The sequence below is a fragment of the Sinocyclocheilus anshuiensis genome, unplaced genomic scaffold, assembly GCF_001515605.1.
Source record: "Sinocyclocheilus anshuiensis isolate Anshui unplaced genomic scaffold, SAMN03320099.WGS_v1.1 scaffold2129, whole genome shotgun sequence".
NCBI classification, from domain to species: Eukaryota; Metazoa; Chordata; class Actinopteri; order Cypriniformes; family Cyprinidae; genus Sinocyclocheilus; species Sinocyclocheilus anshuiensis.
In genome coordinates, this window is record NW_015552540.1 from 501407 (window position 1) to 523411 (window position 22005).

A 22005-nucleotide genomic window follows, 5' to 3' on the forward strand; every position below is an offset into this window, starting at 1 on the left:
CCCCCCCCCCCTTATCCCTCCTTCCCTCTCTCCATCTCTTGGCCAGATGGGCACCGCAGGCCTTCTGCCCATCTTGGCCTGGCAGAGCTGTGGATTTGGCCAGATCTGTTTCAGTAGCAGTGTGCTGGAGCGCTGTTTGGCTTTGTGAGCCACACACACCATATCAGTGCTCAAATCGCCTCGTGTTCATTATGCGGCGAATCTGACACATGGCAACATCAGCGAAGACCGACATTTCTGAAGTTTTTACTTCATTAATCAGGAGTTCTGGAGATATCCCATCATGCCTCGTTTAGATGCACGGAGGCTTGATTAGAGCATTCAGCAATGTGAAAGTAACGTGAGAGTGCTGGAACGCATGCTGTCATGAATTAAGTACATTTGAGTGATTAGAAAAGAGCTGACAACATTTAATAACCGTACTGTTTGTATGTCTCTGTTATTCTATTTCAGACTGAGATTGCCAAACGGCTAAATGCGATTCTTGCTCAAATCATGCCTTTTTTGTCACAAGAGGTAAATATTCTCAATTTCTGTTCATAAAATAAGCCATCTTAGTGCCATTATTTCTGTTAGCCCATGCTAATTTTCAGTTTATTGATTTGTCTTTTCTCTTTCCTCCAGCACCAACAGCAGGTTGCACAGGCTGTTGAACGTGCTAAACAAGTGACAATGACAGAGTTGAATGCCATCATCGGGGTACGTGGACTTCCCAATCTGCCTCTTACCGTGTGTATAGCCCTCTTTCTCCTTCATTTGACCAGGGCCAGGGACAAACCTGCACACATGCAGCTCAGTGTACTAATGCATTCATGCCTGGCTCCTAAATGACAATTGGATTTATAGTATGTAGCAATAAAGATCAAATTAGCTGCTAAAGAAGGTAAACTAGCCTACTCCCACAGGCGGGGTTTGGGTCAAAGGTGATACATCAGCTGTAATCCTCCACTGTAAAACCTTCAATCCAACACCTATCACCTCAACAGCTCTTAAACAGTCCAAGGGCAAATCCGTGATTGCCAGAGACGTTTATACTTGTGTTCTAGGCGGAGATCAGGATTGTTGGTGTGTCTTAGTACCATCAGTCTCTTGCTGCAGATTTGCCCCTGCCCTTCATGGTCTGATTTTACTTTTTAATTTGTGATGTCATATGTTTACACCATGATGTTTGCTTTTTTATGCCATTGTTGTTTTTGTCTCGTCGGTGTGTGCCGCTCTGATCATTTGAGTTCATTTGTGCGTGTAGTAGGGGTGTGCGATATTGACAAAAAATAATATCTCAATATTTTCTGGGATTTTATCGATGACGATAATTAGACGATATTTTGCTGAGTGTGTTATTGTGCTGGTACCTTAAGGACTGCCGAAGACAGCTGACTCATAATGTTTTTAATATTCTTCATATTCTGTGTGGTGGTCAATTCATACTGATAGAAATTAATCTTTTCCAATAAGTTTAAACTGATTTTTGCATTTTATGGGCATTTTTACCTTTTATAAAGCCATTTTTTCTAGAAGTGTCCATTATTTTTTGAGTCAAATTCTTACATTTAATCAGGGAATTAGAATAATAAGACATTTGGGCTGTTACCAAGCAAATGAAATCAACACAGAAGCTGCATCTGAAGTGGCATTTAGATGTATTTACACACATGTATTTTGTTTAATGCAAGACATGAATGCATTTAACCTGCAATTACAAATGCATAAATAATGTTTTGATATATTAAACATAAAACGTTGAATACTGATATTTGAAATGATGACTGAATCATGCAGTGAAAGAAAACACACTAAATGCACACGCGCACTAGTCTAGACTTCACGTAATGCATGCATGCGCTCTGTAGGGATGTTTTGAATGGTTTTTGCAAAATACTCGATAACGTCAAATCGCACATCGTTAAAACAACAATTACGATATTATCGCAGACGATATATATCGCACACCCCTAGCGTGTAGTGCTTCTCTCTCTGTGTGTCTGTTTGACACAGGGTTTGAGAGGCATGTGGAGGGAAACATGTTTAGGCTTGTGTAGTTAAGCTCTTGTTTTGATCACACAAAAGGAGAAGTCTAATTCGTTCAGGGTTGTCTGTGATTAGCCATGTTAAATATTTTAAATAGCTTGTGTTAAGGAGCATTGAGAAGCTTCCTATTGACTTGGGCAACACAAACCATACTTGAATTTAACCAGTTTCTGTATTAGGCTAATTACACTGCCTAACCCTTGGTTATTGTCATTCTAAACCCGGCTTTTAACCCTGAGTAAAGGTATTTTTCACACTTGTATTTTAGAAGCGGGGTTAGCAACGCTTTTTACCTAGAGTTGGCATATTAAATTGTGGTGCCAATCTTGTGCAAAGTGAAAAGATGCGGTGTTAGAATGTTATGGCTAGATGCTTAGCAACAGACAATCAATCACATACCTCATATTACCATTATGGAAACACTGCACTGTGTATAAACATAATTTGATTTGGAAAATGTTAAATAGTGACAAACCGTGTCATGCTTATCTTTATAGTGTGTTAACTTATAGTACAGTCACCAACACACAAGATGAGGATGCCGTTAAACATGTTGCTTGCTGTGGTTATCCAGTCAATGACACTGACATCACATATAGGAACATTAGCCTGGGATGTAGGAATGTACTGTGTGAAACGTCAGCATATGAGTACTCAAGTGTTAATCTTGGGTAAAGTATGAACAGTATGAAACGTGAATCAAGATAATCCAGGAATCTGTTTACCCCGAGTTTAGAATGATCCAGGGTTAACTGTTTCAAGTGTGAAATATCAGGCAATGTATTTGATTCTAATCTAATAAGAGATAATTTTATGCCGTGCTTAATCTAAATTATGCATTTCTGTAGGTCAGTAAACTAAGAACAGAAGTACTCTTACATGTGCATTTAATCACAGTTATGTATACATGATCTTTATGTCCAAATATATATATATATTTGTTCACTGACGAGCTGCGCAAAAAATGGCGCGAATATGAACGTGGTTTTGCGCAGCTCGTCAGTGAACAACGGCTCTGTGTAGTTAATGCTGCTCAATGTGAAAGCACGCATGTGATGGAGATTTACCGCTGATTACAGAACCGGCTTTACTGATAAGATGCGCGTTAAATATCGCATGCGATTTATCGTGCAGCCCTAATAAATAAATAAATAAATAAATATATATATATATATATATATATATACACCTTGCTACGTGTACTGCGTCCTAATATATATTCATATATAGACTTTCAGAAAGAGGAGACAAATATGAAGAGATTAATTACAACAGTCAGAATAAGGGAAAGATTTACAGTTACTCGCTCAGCAGCTGTGTTAAAATCAGTGCTTACTTATATATATATATATATATATATATATATATATATATGTAGTGTGTATTATTTGAAAGATTAAATCTGCATTGTCACATCTGTCTTTCAGAGCAAGCACACAATGCTATGCTTGACAAAGACGAGCTACAATCACATTATCTAGGTCCAGTAGTAGTTCTAAAAACCAAACTAGTGTGCTTAAGCATTTCATAAAGGTGAATAATTACTTTCTTGGTGTCTTAAAAGTTTCCATTTGATTAAAAAAAACAATGATTGTTTTAGTAAAATCTACTAAGTAACTAAAATCAAACTTGTATTGGATGTAAAAGTACTTAGTGTGTCTCCTGTGGCGAGTGTGGCTATCCAACTTTGATTACCCTGGGCTGGGCTGGGCTGGTGGGTAGGAGGTCCTGAGCTGGGTCAGGACAGCCAGAGCCAGATATTGGAATTCAATTAAGGCAAATGAGCCAAGACTCTGACCCCTGTTTTCAAGGTAATTGCTTCCTTGAATCTGCCTGAATGCAACTGTCGACGGGGCTCCATCATTTAACAGCTAGCCATTCAGCAGAGCAGCTTGGCGAGAGGTGGGGGAGGCATGGGGGCAGGGCTTGTTGCTTCTGCTCACACATACACACACTTAGCAGTCACATGGTCATCATGATGGTGGATAAATAGATGTAGTCAGGCAGACACTTGACGCACTGTTGCAGGAATTAACACACACTCTCACACACATCCTCACAGGCTTGGAAAAAAAACAAGCTTTTATTTGTTGGCTGGTGAGATGGCAGGAGATCAATCTGTGTGCCCTGACGGAGAGGGGGAGGGGGGTCATTAAAGATTCACTGTTAATCAGGAGCCAGCAGTGTTTGGCACAGAGAGAGAGAAAAAGAGAGGAGAAGGAAGATTGTGAAAGGAGAGAGAGACATTGAGAGAGGGAGTGATATCCACAGGGAGGGGTAGAGGCAAATAAGTGGGTTAGCAAGAGAAGAGAGGCGCCCATGAAAGCTTTAGTCTGCGGAACCACTGACCTGTTAAAGTGACAGTGCTGTACATGTCTGTGGTTTTGCTAATAAGTTACAGCCAACAAGGTTTTTATGTTAATGATGCTGTAGCTGTGCCAAAAAAAAGCAACAGTATGAGTAACGCATACACTTGCTTGTGTGTGTATATATATATATGTATATATATTTGTGTATATATGTATGTGTGTATATATATGTATATATATTTGTGTATATATATATGTGTGTGTGTGTGTGTGTGTGTGTATATATATATATATATATATATATACACAAGCAAGTGTATGCGTTACTCATACTGTTGCTTTTTTGCCATATTTATATATGCATGCTAGGGCTGTGATTGATCAAATCAATCACAAAGTGATATTAATAATAGAAATATTACAGTAATCATTTCTTTAAAAAAACACTTTAGCAGTATTATTTTTTAGTAAATGGTATTCGTTTTTTTTTTTTTTTTTTTTTTTTTTTTTACTGGTTAAATATATTAGTTTTATTTATTTATTTTTTTAAGTAATTTAAATTATCAAAAACTACAATTTAATTATTTTTCTCCCCAAGTTGTGCAGCCCAAATATACATACAGCATTAGAATGGCAGAGGTAAATTCACACTTAAAGACCCGATTATAAGAAGTCCTAGCCCTTTTTATACCTGGAATTAAACTGTCTCAGGTGAATTGACGGCTATTAAAAATAATTTAAAAGCCCTTTTATCATTTATATGAAAGGACTAGGTATACACAAGTATAATCTGTCTTGGCTCACCACTTGAAAAGGATATTAAAGCATGTGTGATGGTTAAGCCAAACAAGACCTTAATTTCATGAAAAGTTGTCAAAATTGTCTTAATATAAAAGTCAGTGTGAATTTTATTATTATTATTTTTTTTAATGTAAAACTTTAGCGGCAGAGGTTTGCTGCTGGTTTGCTTTTTGTTTAGATACAGAACACCAGATTCATTTTGCATGCTGTTTCTGTTCATTTGCATTTCAGATTTCACACTAGCAGCATAAATGGCCTCAGTTTGACTCAAAACATGACTTATAACTTGCTAAACATTCGCCTTTATCATTATATTTGTCACCACTATGCTATTAGTGGAAGACTAGTAGGGATCATTGTGTCTTTCTAGGACAGTTAGGGTGTTCAGCACTGTGGTTAGGTTAGAAACACATTAAATACAAAAGCACCCTTCATTGCTGAAATAGTGTTGGTCAGCATTCATGTGCCTGGGTGGATTTGTGAAGTAGTGATGTGTTATTCATGAGTGAGCGGTGTGAGCGTGTAATGACATGCTCGTCTCTTTTCTCTCATCAGCAGCAGCCTCATGCTGTCTACCCTGCTCTGATGGTCAGTGCTAAATACAGCCTCTGTGTGTTATATTTGGGTTTTTGAAGTGAATTTGAGACCCCAACATTCTTTAGACCCTAACGCTTCTCAGTGTTATCTTGTGTGTGTGTGTGTGTGTGTGTGTGTGTGTGTGTGTGTGTGTGTGTGTTCTTTCTCCCGTGTTGTGTGTTCGTTCTGCCTTGTGCTTTCTTTAATCGTTGGTGTCAAAGCAATGGCTGTTTACTGGAAGAACAGTAGTGCTTGTTCACACAGGTTTATAAATGTTTATTATATATTTGAGCCCTCTTTACATTGAGATGACCACTGCAGGACTGCTGATACATCAATAAAATGTTTGATACATATTTTGATTGCTTAAAACAACTGAATGCATTAAAACTAAATGTGCTACATTTTGCATGAGAAAATGTTTGTATGTAGAGCTACATTTCTGCTTACAAAGTCTTATTATTTGAAATGATCTTTTCACAGCTCATACTTTCACTACTGTTCTTTTTGTTTGTTTGTTTGTCTCTTGTGCTCACCAAGACTGCATTTATTTGATCAAAAATGCAGTAAAAATATATAAAAAATAAATATATTTACAATAATTTAATACATTTTAAAATGTAGTTAATGGCAAAGCTGGATTTGTCTTTATTGTGACATGGTCCTTCTGTAATCATTTTAATATGCTGATTTCTTATCGCATTTAAAATTTACTAGAAATTTCTTGAATTTATTGGAAATATAATTTTTTGTAACATTTATAAATGTCTTTACTGTCACTTTTGATCAGTTTAAAGGGGTCATATGATGTTGCTAAAAAGAACATTATTTTGTGTATTTATCAAGGTTGTATTTCCTCAGCAACGAGCATGGATCAGCTCTAGGCATGACGAAGCAGATATGGTCTTCTTTTGGAAGGCCAAACAAAGTAGTTTCGCTTTCACAACGAAACACACAGCGCCTTCACGACATGGCGGCGGCAACAACAATACTACAGCAAGAATAAAAGTTACGCCTTCTTTCTTTGCGTGAACATTTGGGTGGCGTTATGCAAATCTTCCCACATAGTGACGTAGATATGTGGGGACGTGTTAGAACGAGCCGTTTTAGGTAGGTGTGGCTGACTCTTAACTTTTATAAAGAATATCTCTTTGGATTTGAGACTTTAGTCTTTGCAACTTTACAGATCTTCTTTATGCACCAAGAGCTTGTAACACTCCAAAGATAAAGGAAAAATTGAAATCGCATCATATGACCCCTTTAAAGAAAAATCATATTGACCCCAAACTTTTGAATGGTAGTGTATGTCAGCTTTTTTATCTGAAATTGAATATTTTTTTTTGTTAAGCACTATATGGACTGGATTAGTTTTTGAGATGGTTATTAGTTAAGTACTGATGTAGACTGATTTGGGGTTTTGCAGTTATTACTAATATGGGCATGTCTATCTACTGTAGATTTGGGAAGGTCTTGTGCATTGGATTTATGTGTCACAGGACCGTTAATCCAGCAAAATTGGTCTGGTGATAAATTCTATAATTATGGTGTACAATTGTGGGAATTGATGTATAAAATTATACCAGTCTGTGATTGGACTTTTCACATGAAAAAAGATTCCGATATTTTACCCAATATGTCTAAATCCAATATTAAAAAAGACAAAACTTTTTATGTATTTATTTTTTAACAGACATTAAGAAATGACCAACATAATGTTTAATCCAGATGGAATTAAGATAGATCACACAGTGCAACACACATTTACCTGATCTTATCAGTTGCATTATTACATCTTCCTCTCTCAGCTGTAAACAGCTACTGCTTTGACACCACGTGTTACAGGCTATTAAATTAACACAAACATAGAATGGCTTGTCTGATTGGCTGTTGTTAAGGAGGCATGGAGGAGTGGCATAGCCTAGGAGATGGTAACCATGGACCTGCGTAAACTCTGAAATATTATGGGCTGTGAGGTGACTGTAGTGGATGCCATTCATTTGATGTTTACCTACATTTTGCCTAACTCACTTGACTGTGTGTGTGTGGTGTGTGTGTGTGTGTGTGTGTGTGTGTGTGTGTGTGTGTGTGTGTGTGTGTGTAATATAGTGAATGAATGTGTGTACATATTGACTCAGAAAACAAATACCAGAATGCACCCTTATTTTAATATTGTTTCTTGATTGTATAGGATAGGAGTGTGTAAAAAAATTCAGTTTGAAGCTCATGTAACTAGTCAAGGTTTATGTATTTCTGGTTTGTTGCAAAAAGATGCATGTTAAGTAGTGTAGTTGTTAAGAGCTGTGCATGTTTAGAAATCTATAGTATGTGTCTGAGTGAGCTGTTCCTGCTGAGCTCAAGGAGGACATGTCCTTGTGAAGGGTGTCCTGCTTTGATCCAGCCACTAATGGAGGTGTTAGGGTGCCAGTGTTCCTCTCCGTGCATCCTGTGAGAGTGGGGCTTAACCAGTCACCTTTATTCAGTGTGTGCTGTCCATATGCCTTTTCACTCCGACCCACTTGATGTACATGTGTGTGTTGACAGCAGCAGCAGCTCCAGGCTCAACACCTTTCTCATGCTGCCCATGGACCCCCGGTCCAGCTGCCCCCTCACCCCTCGGCACTGCAGCCACCAGGCATCCCTCCAGTCACGGGCTCAGGTTCAGGTCTGCTGGCGCTGGGAGCTCTGGGCAGCCAGGCGCACCTGCCAGTCAAAGACGAGAAGAACCATCATGACCTGGAGCACAGAGGTAACGCACGTATGCACTGAAGAGAAAACAAAAACAAATGTCCTGAAGCGGTACGCTCATGCTTTGGTAAGAAAATAAATGTAAATGCTGACTTGGTGTTTTTCTTTATCGGTTTCTTTTAACGACAACTTCATTCTCCCATGGATAAAGAGCGGGAATCTAGCACGGTGAGTTCTGTCATTTTCTGATTTTCCATGTCTGTCTCTACTTGCTTTTTTTATGCAGAACTTCAGTTTTAGTCTGTTCCTCCTTACACATAACTACTGTGTGGATTCATTTAGAAGTTTTTTAGCAAGTGTTCGCATCGTTCTTTGTGTACTTTAAGTACCGATACCACAATGGTGTTAGATGCTGCACTGCCATCTGTCAAAGTGAATCAGCATGATTGTCTCTTAAATTTTATGTAAATTACACTGATCTTCATGAGTTTTAGAGAGAAGACTCTACACACCAGTTCCCTTAACTGTCCAACAACAACAAAAAAACCTGCCTTGAGCATCACATTTCTCCATTTCACATCTCTCACAAATGACCCCTGTAGTGTTCCACAAAATTCAAACTGTTTGAAGTGACATGTAAGTAAATTGTCAGAATTTAAATTTTTTGTTGAACTATTCCTTTAAGTTCTGGCGTTTGATGAAGAGGGGAGTCGGCGGCACGTTAACAGCGCGAGGAGAGCAGAGCAGGCAGTATTAGGGCACACTAAGCCTTTAAAAAAAAAATAATAATAAAAAAGAGAGGGTAGCCTGCTGTATAATCCTACTTTTAATCCAGGTAAAAAATGCGCAAAAGCACAGGCCAGGGATTAGCAGCGCTATAATTTCATCACAATTAAAAAAGACTTTGACTCTCTATCTTAAAGGATTTGTCCTCACCCACTCTTCATGTCTGCGGCTCCTGGCTCAGATAAACCTGACTCATTCAACCATATCTCATTGCCTCCTCCTTTGTTTCTCCTTGTGCCTCTTTTCTTCAGTTTTGTTAACTGCTCTTTCGCTCGTTCCTTTGGCTCTTTGTCTCCACAGCTCTCGTTCTGTCCCTCTGTGCATATCTCTTGTCATGTTTATTTGCAGTTTTCTTATAACCACTTAAAGTCTCCCTATCTCCTGCTGGATTGCCCCATTTCGCCTCTTAAACTGGATATGCAGAAAGGTTTGACTTGGCAATAGAGTTTTGTGTGTGTGTGTTGAATGGGCAGCAGTGTGAATGGGTGCAGTCATGCCTGCAGAAATCAGACTCTGCTGCTGATTAGCGCTTAGTGCAGCAGCGGCCATCCTGCTCTCTGCCCGCCAGGACTTCCTGTTGTCACGGGTCATCTGATAGCACCGCTCTGACTTTGCTTATTGAGTCACGTTAAGCCTGTCTTAAAAGGTCAGCCTATTAAACCCGCAGCTGAGACGCACACATACACGCTCCCCTGTCAGGCTGAGAGAGCAGTCTAGGTCTGTTTATTACTTTTGGATTAGCAGAGGAAAGGGGGTAGGGAGAGAAATCGGCTGCTTAGTGCTGACAAAAGCAACACTGAGATTGTTGTAGAGTGTTTGTGAGTGGGGTTTAAGCTGCCGGGATTCCTTTGTGTCGCCTTCAGGAGAGCATGGAGTTCCTTCTGCCTGGAGATCACTTCCTTTGGCCCAGCCACATCCTCCTTTTCATCTGTCTCCCCTTCTCTCTCTGCACGAATAGAGGTTTGTCAGTCAAACTGAGAGTGTGGGCTTGGCACTGAGATCATGCACTGGCAGTGCCACACTCTCTGGCCCAGAGATGGTGCCCGCCTGCCCAGCCGTGCTCACAGAGGAAGCGCCACTCAGCCACTGCCACTCTCGGTGCATTCTGGGCTATGTAGCTTCAGCTGCTCTTCCTTCCTCCCTTCCTGTCTTATCTGCTGTGACTTTCTCCTATGGTACCCACACAAAGTTTAAGAATACTTTCGTAATTTTTGAAGCCACCCAATACAATAAAGTAGAGATGTGTAATTTGGAAAAAGATTATTGCTATTTTTTAAATTGATTATTATTATTATTATTATATAAGAATTAGTATTATTGCAATGGAAGCTCTAGGTTTGCTGTGCTTGTTTTTTGAAGGGCTTCACAATTTGTTTGATTTTTTTTTGTTTGATTTTTGCAATTTACAATATTAAACAAAATAGCAAATATTACTATTGTAATTCACTGTAAAATAACAAATTATTTTATTTTACAGAAGAACTGTAAAATTACAATACTAATAATTGTGGCTGTCTTCATTTAATGTTTCAAGTATTAAACAATCAAGCTTTTTAGACAGAAAACCACAGGATTTCCTTCAATCTAATCTTTTTTTTTTTTTTGACCACTTTTCATCAATTTTAGGGAAGATGGTTGGTTGGTATGTGTTGTGTTTTTAAATACACATAAGTGACCCAAACTCATAGCTCATGCAGAGATAAAGTTGGTGAGGTTAAGAATTTACTGTATACAAGCCACTTTGCTGCTTGCTTGTATAAGGAACGCTTCCCTCCAAAACACACTGCGCATATATTTATTTTTAATTCAATCACAGCATTTGCAATTTGATAATCGCTCTAAGCCATATTGCTATTTCACTTTTATTTCGATTAATCGTGTGGCTCTACAAGTGGTCTTGGCAGAGGGCCGGGGAGTAAAAGTGGCATACATGGACTCACTCCCTCTTTTAAGGCCCAGTCGTTGTGGTGAAAGAGTGGCTGTTTGCCGTGTTTTAGTCGGGGCGGGCATGTGCAGGAGGGTAGGAACGCAAGCTGTCGTCTGGCTGGTTAACTCTCGGGGTGAGGGGCCGTTTATTCTGGTCTGGTGTTTGCATTTCACTGTGTTATTCTCTCTCTCCCCCCTCCGTTTTCGCTTGACCCTGCTGTCCAGTTTGGCGCATTGGCGTTGTGTAATGCTCGGTGCAGGATGCCCAGGGCTGCGAGGTTAGCCCAGAATGTTTGAAGTGTGGTGTGGTCAGGCTGGTTTAGAGGCCTCACTCTTCAGGGATAGTTTGCTCAGCTGCTTTGCTTCATGGGGCCTGGGCTTGCTTACTTGGCAGGCCCCACGCTCTCTCCTTTTCTCCATGCCAGGGAGTACGGGGTGATCTAACAGGGCCTGGGGCTTAACCCCCTCGCTTCTCTGTATTTACCTTGAACGAGCGAGGAATTTACACACATGGCTCGCTCAAAGCCACCGGTGGCCCCATGTTGCCTCTGATATTTGTATTTGTGCTACTGAGAGTCTGGGCCATCTTGAGCATAGCTGACTGTCTGCAGCTAATGAGCTGAACTTAAAGTGTCTGTTGTGATATTTTTGAGGGAGATGTTCTTACATGGATTGTTTGTTTAAAATGTAATAAACCCGCTAATGTAAATATATGAATGCTACATGACATTTGAGGGGTTCTGTCAGTTTGGGTTTCTCAAGATGACACCTTTTGAGGGAGGATCCTGAATTATTGATTTTACGCAATGCAAAATGTTTATATTCATTATGCTTTATATTATTATGTAAATGTAGCATTGTTTCAGGGGAACATTAAGTGTTTGTATTGTCACCAAGTGCAAAGTGGTAAGCTTTTATTTGTGATTTGTGCTGATCAACTTTTTATTTCTTTGTCTCAGCAGAATAATTCAGTATCACCGTCAGACAGCCTGAGGGCCAGTGAGAAACACAGAGGCTCGTCTGAATACAGTCTGGACCCGAAGAAACGCAGAGTGGAGGAGAAGGACAACATGAGCCGATATGTAAGATTTTGTATAATACAGCCCCACATACAGAAATCAGTTGTTTTAAATGGGCATTCATATCGTGACTTGCAACAGATTTAATTTAGCTGTTCAATTAGTGTTTTAAAGAATAAATTTAAGTGAGCATCAGATGAGGCCAAATTAAATTTTGCACTATTAAATATCTAATATTTACAGATCTCTGAGTGATACGATACTGATATATTGTGCATCCCTAATTAAGTCATGTTCTTTTTGCTGTTAAAAACATGCTACTGTTCAAAAGTTTTAGCAAGGTTAATCATAAGTGTCAGTAAATACTTTTACATTGTTACACAATATTTCTATTTAGTTCTTTGTGCTTTCTATCTGTCCAATAGTTCTAAAAAATTAGAAAGCTGTTATTTTTAATTATAATAGTATTTGTCAATATTACTGTCTTTACTGTATATTTGATCAAATAAATGCAGTCTTTGTGAGCATAAGAGACTTAAAAAAACCCCCTGCTAAACTCTTTACTGACCCCAAACTTTTGAATGGTAGTGTATATTATGGTGAGTGTCTATATAAACTGTCTATACTATGCTAGAAATTTATGATTGTTCATACTGCCAACTTTTACAGGCAGCTGTTTTTTAGCCAAATGTTTTTTCTCCTATCCATGTTATTTTTAGAAATCCATTATTTTCTTGGGTCACTCCTGTAACTGTTGTTTATACACTACAGGACAGTGATGGTGACAAAAGTGATGATCTGGTCGTGGATGTTTCCAACGAGGTAAAGACTAGTATATCTGCTTCCCATTTTTGGTTGGAGAACTGCTACTCTTTCGTATGTGACGTTTCTGTTTCCCACTGTAGGATCCAGCCACTCCAAGGGTCAGCCCGTCTCACTCTCCTCCTGAGAATGGACTTGATAAGGCCAGAGCGCTGAAGAAAGATGCCCCCAACAGCCCGGCTTCTGTGGCCTCCTCTGGGAGCACCCCCTCCTCAAAAGTGAAGGACCACCCACATGTAAGTGTTAAGGAATAGAGGATGGGCATTTATGGTGTCAAGCCTCTGCACATTTGCAAAACCCTCTTCCTCTCCTCAGCTTTATAGCTGCAGCGTAAATGTCAGATTGAAGCATAACATGAATACATCAGCTACTGTCAGACAAACAGCGGCTTAGCCACTAGCCTTGGCTAATATCTCAATGCGCTTAGCTAGCCTCAGGGGAAGAGGAGAGAAGAGAGAGTGATTAAAGATGAGTGAGAGGATGAGGTCTCGGGGAAGGGTTCGGTCTGAAATTTAGCTTTATCCTCCTCCGCTATAATGAGCTGTCAGTGTTTGACTGGATTAGTGCGAGAGAGCTCTCTGGATTTGAGCATTTGTGGTATGTAGCTTTAGCTCAGTTAATTCCATCTCTGTTCCTTCATCTTTCAGAACGACAAGTCCTCCACCCCAGGTTTAAAGTCCAACACCCCCACCCCACGCAACGACGCTCCCACCCCAGGAACCAGCAACACCCCTGGGCTCAGGCCCATACCTGGAAAACCACTAGGCATGGAAGCGCTGAGTAAGTAGTAAATGTGCACTTTTAAACCTATCCATTCATTAGGCATTCACATTCATTGAAACTTTTTGACCATATTTTTGAGCATTGGACAACTCTTTGAAACCAGCCACCTGAGTTGGTGATGCTATGTGGCTAATCTGGAGCCAAAGAAAAAATGATGGGGCTATGCTAACCAGTCAAACCTGTAAGTGTATGCGTGCATTCATAGCTTTTCAACTTTGGCTTTTCTTCTTCATATATTCCCAGCAGCACCTGCTCTACGTACACCATTGTCGATTGCGTCGCCATATGGGGCTCCGTTCGCCATGATGGGTCACCACCCAGAGATGAACGGCTCATTGACCAGTCCGGGTGTTTACCCTGGCCTTCACATCTCCCCTCAGATGAGTGCCGCTGTTGCCTATGGACGCTCACCTATGGTTAGACTCCCTGTCTTTATATTTTTTGATTACATATACATTCCTAAAGGTTTGCAGAAGCTTGTTGTCCTGTTCCAGTTTTCTTTCTGTCTCTGTCTTACACACACATACACACACACACACATACACTTCCTGTTCCTCTAATCATCTAGAATGGCCTTTAGCAGCTCTCTTCCATAACTCGGAGGCTAACTTTACATGCATACCCTTTTAGGATAGCGTTCCGGTTAAATATTACCTTTTGCGTTTGTACTGCGTTTGTTTTGCATCTCTGTGTTTGTGCTAATGGCATGGGAAGTAACACTTCTCTGGGGGGTCTTTAATAATGGCTTGAGGGGAGAGATAAAGCGCGAACAAGAGCTAAACTAGAATATTAACAATATATTACAATATGACAATTAAGCTGATACAGGGAAAAATCTGACTTTAAAATTAGTTTCGGTTTGTTTTGCAGCTTACTCTTTAATGCTAAGATACTAAGATGTCTGTGTGTTGTAGGCGGGCTTTGATCCTCATCCCCACATGCGTGCCCCTGGTCTGCCAACAAGTCTGGCCTCTATACCTGGAGGGAAACCGTAAGTGCTGTTATTGAGCTCAAACTATGCATAACATGCTACTGTTAGAATACTTTTTTTTTTTTTTTGAAAGAAATTAATACATTAATTCGGCAAGGATGCATTCAATTGAATTTGTTTTCAACAACGTTTTCAACATTGTTAATAAGTAGTGTTTCTCGGGCACCAAATCAACACAGAATAATATCTGAAGGATCATGTGACATGTTTGAGAATTTCTTATTGATTATTGATCATTCCAGTTTTTTTTTTATCTCATTCTTTTATGTTCTAATAAATAGGGCCTACTCCTTCCACGTTAGCGCAGATGGGCAGATGCAACCAGTACCTTTTCCTCCAGATGCTCTGATTGGACCAGGCATTCCCCGTCATGCCCGTCAGATCAACACACTCAGCCACGGTGAGGTGGTGTGTGCCGTAACCATCAGCAACCCCACGCGGCACGTCTATACTGGCGGCAAAGGCTGCGTGAAGATCTGGGATATCAGTCAGCCCGGCAGCAAGAGCCCCGTCTCACAACTTGACTGTCTGGTAAAAATTCATGTTGTTTAATCAGTCCACACAAATTACCGGAATTATTTTTTCTGAAGTATAATTTCCACTCTTTTTAATATTTTTAATCTTTATCTTCCCTTTAATCCCCCTGCTAAATAAAGAACCAATCTTCAGGCTATGTGTAGTTATTCTAGGGGAAAATACCATGATGGCTCTCCATTATCCCCCTCAGTCTGTGTAACTTGCTTTTTTGTGTGTGCATGTCCCTGTGCTTGCTCCATAGTGCAGAAAGCGGTGTATTTGATGAGCTGTTCGGCCATTATAAAGTGATTTAATTTGTCTGAAAGCCTGGACTTATTGATCTCCCTCAGGAGCAGGTCTAGAATTCTCCTGCTAATTTGAAAATGCGCTTCATCCTGGTGCTGCAACTAAAAACCCTTAAAAGCTTTTCCCTACCCACTTACCATTCTGTTCCCTCTTATCGGCCGCCTCTCCTCCTCGATTAACCTTCATAAACACAGGTTAGACAGGATTTAGAGAGCCAGAGTAAATAACAGGGAGCTGAACAGCTGCTTTTCAGCCCTACCATTTAGATTGGTTCACCACTTCAGCCTGATTATTGAGGGGCTGGAGAGGGACATTTGTACATATTCTTGTAAAATTGTTTTATACCACCCCCCCCCCTAAAAAATCCTCTTTTAATGCATTATTCCAAAAATGTCTGTCTCTCAACATATTCCCCGCTTCTCTCTCTCTCTCTCTTCAGAACAGGGATAACTATATCCGTTCCTGTAAGCTGCTTCCGGATGGCCGCACTTTGATCGTTGGAGGGGAAGCCAGCACTCTGACCATATGGGATTTGGCCTCTCAGACTCCCCGTATCAAAGCCGAGCTCACCTCTTCTGCCCCGGCCTGCTATGCGCTGGCGATCAGCCCTGATGCCAAGGTCTGCTTCTCCTGCTGCAGTGATGGAAATATTGCTGTCTGGGACCTTCATAACCAAACCCTTGTCAGGTAGGAAGCATGCCAGGTGATGCTGCATGAAATAGTGTTTCTTTGAGGATAGAGATGTATACGCTGTTCTGATGCATTAAACGACGATGTGTATATGTCTTGTCTATGTATGTAGGCAGTTCCAGGGCCACACGGATGGTGCAAGTTGTATAGACATTTCCCATGATGGCACCAAACTGTGGACAGGTGGACTGGACAACACAGTACGGTCCTGGGACCTGAGAGAGGGACGACAACTCCAGCAGCATGACTTTACTTCACAGGTAAATGTTACACACCCAAAAATCATATATAAACATTGTGTAATATATAATATAATTGTGAAATATTATTGCAATTTAAAATAAGCGTTTTTAATTGATTTATTTTAAAATGTAATTTACTCCTGTGATGACAGCTGAATTTTCAGCAGCCATTACTCCAGTCTTCAGTGTCACATGATCCTTCAAAAATCATTTTAATATGCTGATTTGGTTCTTGTGAAACATATTAATGTAGAAAACAGTCATGCTGAACCTTGCTGAATAAAAGTGTTAATTTTGAGGAAAAAAAAATTAACACTAGTGTATTTATGAATATGTATGTGTATACATTGCATTGTAACACTACATTTAAACATTTTCTTGACTTATTTTAATGACTTCTGTACTATTCCATTTCTGATTATGTATTAAAAGTCCAAATCAGTGTTTATGCATAAATTGTCTATGCACTTTTAGATCAGTTTGTGATGGGCTTTGTGCTTTTGTGCTCTCATCTAGATCTTCTCTCTGGGCTACTGTCCGACGGGCGAGTGGCTGGCTGTGGGAATGGAGAGCAGTAATGTGGAGGTGCTTCATCACACCAAGCCTGACAAGTACCAGCTGCACCTGCATGAGAGCTGTGTCCTCTCCCTCAAATTTGCCTACTGTGGTAAGACACTGTTACTTCACCTTATATGTAGTGCATCTTGCACCTGAGAATAAATGGGGGGAAAAACAATAGACTTGCTATGAAATATGTCTGAGCCATGACATGGGAAAATAATTGCACAGAGTACTTCTGCCTTACTTTAGTATTCAGTGGTGTTTTTCCATTTTAGCTGGGCCAGGTTGCACTTTGTACCACCCCCAGCGCTCTCTCTCTTTTTCTCTTAATGGCCCACTCTACTTCCAAATAAGTCGAGCTGCAGTGAATCAAGTCATTTAGATAAACCTTGACTCTGTACCCATTAGTGCATGTGTGTTTGTTCCATTTCCTAAAGGTAAATGGTTTGTGAGCACTGGGAAGGACAATCTCTTGAATGCCTGGAGGACTCCCTATGGTGCCAGCATTTTCCAGGTATGTCAATCAATACCTCATTGCCTCCCTTCGCTACTGACCACAATACATTGGGAATGAATGTGTGTTTGTGTGATTTCTAGTGTGAGATTGATAGATTCTGTCTTCAGGTTTTCTTTGGGACTTTTATCCCTGTTGTAATAGAGTCTTTGAGTGATGGCTTTTATTTTTGCTGTGGAGATGCAGCTGTACATAAAATGGGCCATTAGTCTGCTAAAAACAGCATCTTTGTTGGCAAACATTTTGCAAGTTTAATGGTTTAGCACAAGTTTGAGGAAACAAGGATGCCATTGTAGTCTGTCAACTGCTGCTCCACTACGGGTTTGTCATATTGCTTGCTCTCTGTTTACTAGTGAGAGTATGATCAGCAATATTGTGCTTTTTTTTTTTTTCTGGTAAAAATTCATGTTGTTTAATCAGTCCACACAAATTACCGGAATTATTTTTTCTGAAGTATAATTTCCACTCTTTTTAATATTTTTAATCTTTATCTTCCCTTTAATCCCCCTGCTAAATAAAGAACCAATCTTCAGGCTATGTGTAGTTATTCTAGGGGAAAATACCATGATGGCTCTCCATTATCCCCCTCAGTCTGTGTAACTTGCTTTTTTGTGTGTGCATGTCCCTGTGCTTGCTCCATAGTGCAGAAAGCGGTGTATTTGATGAGCTGTTCGGCCATTATAAAGTGATTTAATTTGTCTGAAAGCCTGGACTTATTGATCTCCCTCAGGAGCAGGTCTAGAATTCTCCTGCTAATTTGAAAATGCGCTTCATCCTGGTGCTGCAACTAAAAACCCTTAAAAGCTTTTCCCTACCCACTTACCATTCTGTTCCCTCTTATCGGCCGCCTCTCCTCCTCGATTAACCTTCATAAACACAGGTTAGACAGGATTTAGAGAGCCAGAGTAAATAACAGGGAGCTGAACAGCTGCTTTTCAGCCCTACCATTTAGATTGGTTCACCACTTCAGCCTGATTATTGAGGGGCTGGAGAGGGACATTTGTACATATTCTTGTAAAATTGTTTTATACCACCCCCCCCCCTAAAAAATCCTCTTTTAATGCATTATTCCAAAAATGTCTGTCTCTCAACATATTCCCCGCTTCTCTCTCTCTCTCTCTTCAGAACAGGGATAACTATATCCGTTCCTGTAAGCTGCTTCCGGATGGCCGCACTTTGATCGTTGGAGGGGAAGCCAGCACTCTGACCATATGGGATTTGGCCTCTCAGACTCCCCGTATCAAAGCCGAGCTCACCTCTTCTGCCCCGGCCTGCTATGCGCTGGCGATCAGCCCTGATGCCAAGGTCTGCTTCTCCTGCTGCAGTGATGGAAATATTGCTGTCTGGGACCTTCATAACCAAACCCTTGTCAGGTAGGAAGCATGCCAGGTGATGCTGCATGAAATAGTGTTTCTTTGAGGATAGAGATGTATACGCTGTTCTGATGCATTAAACGACGATGTGTATATGTCTTGTCTATGTATGTAGGCAGTTCCAGGGCCACACGGATGGTGCAAGTTGTATAGACATTTCCCATGATGGCACCAAACTGTGGACAGGTGGACTGGACAACACAGTACGGTCCTGGGACCTGAGAGAGGGACGACAACTCCAGCAGCATGACTTTACTTCACAGGTAAATGTTACACACCCAAAAATCATATATAAACATTGTGTAATATATAATATAATTGTGAAATATTATTGCAATTTAAAATAAGCGTTTTTAATTGATTTATTTTAAAATGTAATTTACTCCTGTGATGACAGCTGAATTTTCAGCAGCCATTACTCCAGTCTTCAGTGTCACATGATCCTTCAAAAATCATTTTAATATGCTGATTTGGTTCTTGTGAAACATATTAATGTAGAAAACAGTCATGCTGAACCTTGCTGAATAAAAGTGTTAATTTTGAGGAAAAAAAAATTAACACTAGTGTATTTATGAATATGTATGTGTATACATTGCATTGTAACACTACATTTAAACATTTTCTTGACTTATTTTAATGACTTCTGTACTATTCCATTTCTGATTATGTATTAAAAGTCCAAATCAGTGTTTATGCATAAATTGTCTATAGACTTGCTGTAAAATATATCTGAGACATGACATGGGAAAACAATTGCACAGAGTACTTTAGCCTTACTTTAGTATTCAGTGGTGTTTTTCCATTTTTGGCGGGGCCAAGTTGCACTTTGTACCACCCCCAGTACTCTCTCTCTTTTTCTCTTAATGGCCCACTCTACTTCCAAATAAGTCGAGCTGCAGTGAATCAAGTCATTTAGATAAACCTTGACTCTGTACCCATTAGTGCATGTGTGTTTGTTCCATTTCCTAAAGGTAAATGGTTTGTGAGCACTGGGAAGGACAATCTCTTGAATGCCTGGAGGACTCCCTATGGTGCCAGCATTTTCCAGGTATGTCAATCAATACCTCATTCCCTCCCCTTGCTACAGACCATAATACAGTGGGGGAATGTATGTGTGTTTGTGTGATTTGTAGTGCGAGATTCATAGATTCTGTTTTCAGGCTTTCTTTTGGGACTTTTATTCCTGTTGTAATAGGGTGTTTGAGTGATGGCTTTTATTTTTGCTATGGAGATGCAGCTGTACAGAAAATAGGCCATTAGAATGCATAAAACGACATCTTTGTTGACAAACATTTTGCAAGTTTAATGGCTTAGCGCTTAGTTTGAGGAAGTGAGGCTGCCATTTTAGAGCCATTCTGAATGGCCTTGTCAAAATAATGGATCATAATCATTAAAAAACAGACAGTCTAGTGTCATTGGAGCAGCTACAGTTTTCAATCAGTATTTATTGTTAAGGTTTAAAACTATTACATTGTTTTAAATAGGTAAATTTAAATAAATAATTGTTTCAAATGTATATCTGATGAAAAACTAAAATAACAGAAATAAAATTACTAAAACTGAAATAAAAAATAAAGCTGAATGGAAATGTAAAAATTAATAAATAAACCATTTTACTCAGTCAGCTGCTACTCCACTCCGGGTTTGTCATATTGTTTGCACTCTGTTGACTGGTGAGCGTTTGCTCAGCAATATTTGTGCTTGGTTTTTTGGGGAGAAAAGTTTCCTGTTTTATTAGAACATAAGCATCATTTCAGTTCTATATAAAATGTAGTCTACTATTGTGACATGCAGGCAATATTCCCTGAATTAAATAATTTAAAACACCTTTTACCTTCCCACTCTTACCATCTCTGTCACTTTTCACTAAAATGTGTATTTTTGATCAACTTTATTATTATTATTATTGTTATTTTTAAATTTCCTCTTTCTTTCAAGTTGACTGCTAACATGATAATCTGTTATGATAATCTATTAATACTGTTTAACACAAGGGGAATTCTTGCTGACATTCAATTAGACGATGGCCATTAAATTGTTTGAGCGACTTAAGTCTCCCTGCTTCAGGCAAAAATCACACAGCTCTGCACTGCTCACATACATTGCCAATTGTCTACACACCTACTTGCCTCGCAGAGTGGCTTAAATGCTTCAATTAATATTTAGAAGGGAGTGTTGTTGACATGCTTCTCTGTGGTTTATGATCTCACTGAGTCTTTGTTTGATCATGTCAGCTAATCGTTTTCCTGCTTTCCTCCCTCCACAGTCCAAGGAGTCGTCCTCTGTCCTGAGCTGTGACATCTCAGCTGATGATAAGTACATTGTGACAGGATCTGGAGACAAGAAGGCCACTGTGTATGAAGTGATCTACTAAATTCACTGCTTCGCCAGATGTAAAGACCTATGTATGGAGTTTCTCATTGGGCCTGATATTTAATGGATTCAAGGGATCACTCCTCCAGTTTTTCCTCCTTTTATAGTAGGAACCCAGGTTAGGAACTGGTCGGTCCATTGGGATCGGTTCCCAGATGTTTTTATTTTGAGCGCACCTGGATTCTTACAGCAGTGGAGCAGTCCTCTACAGATCCGAGCGGAAACGTGTTAAACTGTCCCAAGGACTTCCTGACGGCACTAATGTAGTAAATATTGTCTTGCCTTTGCTTTCGGTCTGCTCATGGGATTGTGTGCCTATTCCTTCCATAGTATTTCCCCCCCACCTTCTTTCCTTCCTTTTAACAAAAAGTGAACGATCTGTGATGTAATATGAAGCAGTGCTTCAGTTTTAGCCTCCCGCTCCCTGGACAATTTGTTAAAAAGTGTATATATGGAGTAATAAAGACGTTTTATAAATATATAATTATATATATTTCCATGTCCTGATATACTTGTGATGGGTTTCTTTGTCCTCATGTCCTTAATGCTTGATGAATGTAGATTAGAACACACTTTTTTTATTTAGATTTTTGTAAGCACACTCTCTGGGCTGGCCATTTGCTAAAAGGCTTGTGGAAAACCCCTTCCTGTTCTTGGTAATTCTTTTTTGCTTTTTGAGCCTATGTGCTGTTCATGGAAATGGG

The 22005-nt window shown here is 39.8% G+C and overlaps 1 protein-coding gene across 8 annotated transcripts in view; it reads left to right on the plus strand.

The window, feature by feature from the left end:
• Positions 1-21603, plus strand: part of LOC107663962 (protein groucho-1) — a 34775-nt gene extending 13172 nt beyond the window's left edge. For 2 of the 8 annotated variants that reach the window (XM_016454388.1, XM_016454387.1), the window contains exons 6-21: positions 454-516; positions 625-729; positions 8256-8460; positions 8611-8627; positions 12074-12193; positions 12902-12952; positions 13036-13188; positions 13600-13732; positions 13979-14151; positions 14650-14726; positions 15008-15257; positions 15988-16235; positions 16351-16498; positions 16997-17147; positions 17479-17555; positions 21195-21603. In XM_016454388.1, the coding sequence (XP_016309874.1) occupies positions 454-516; positions 625-729; positions 8256-8460; positions 8611-8627; positions 12074-12193; positions 12902-12952; positions 13036-13188; positions 13600-13732; positions 13979-14151; positions 14650-14726; positions 15008-15257; positions 15988-16235; positions 16351-16498; positions 16997-17147; positions 17479-17555; positions 21195-21302 (2079 nt within the window). In that variant the 3' untranslated portion in view covers positions 21303-21603. Of the gene's footprint in view, positions 1-453; positions 517-624; positions 730-4905; positions 5727-8255; positions 8461-8610; positions 8628-12073; positions 12194-12901; positions 12953-13035; positions 13189-13599; positions 13733-13978; positions 14152-14649; positions 14727-15007; positions 15258-15987; positions 16236-16350; positions 16499-16996; positions 17148-17478; positions 17556-21194 lie in introns of those variants that run through there. The other 6 variants (XM_016454389.1, XM_016454390.1, XM_016454391.1 and 3 more) reach the window with 6 other exon arrangements.
• Positions 21604-22005: the final 402 nt, after the last annotated feature.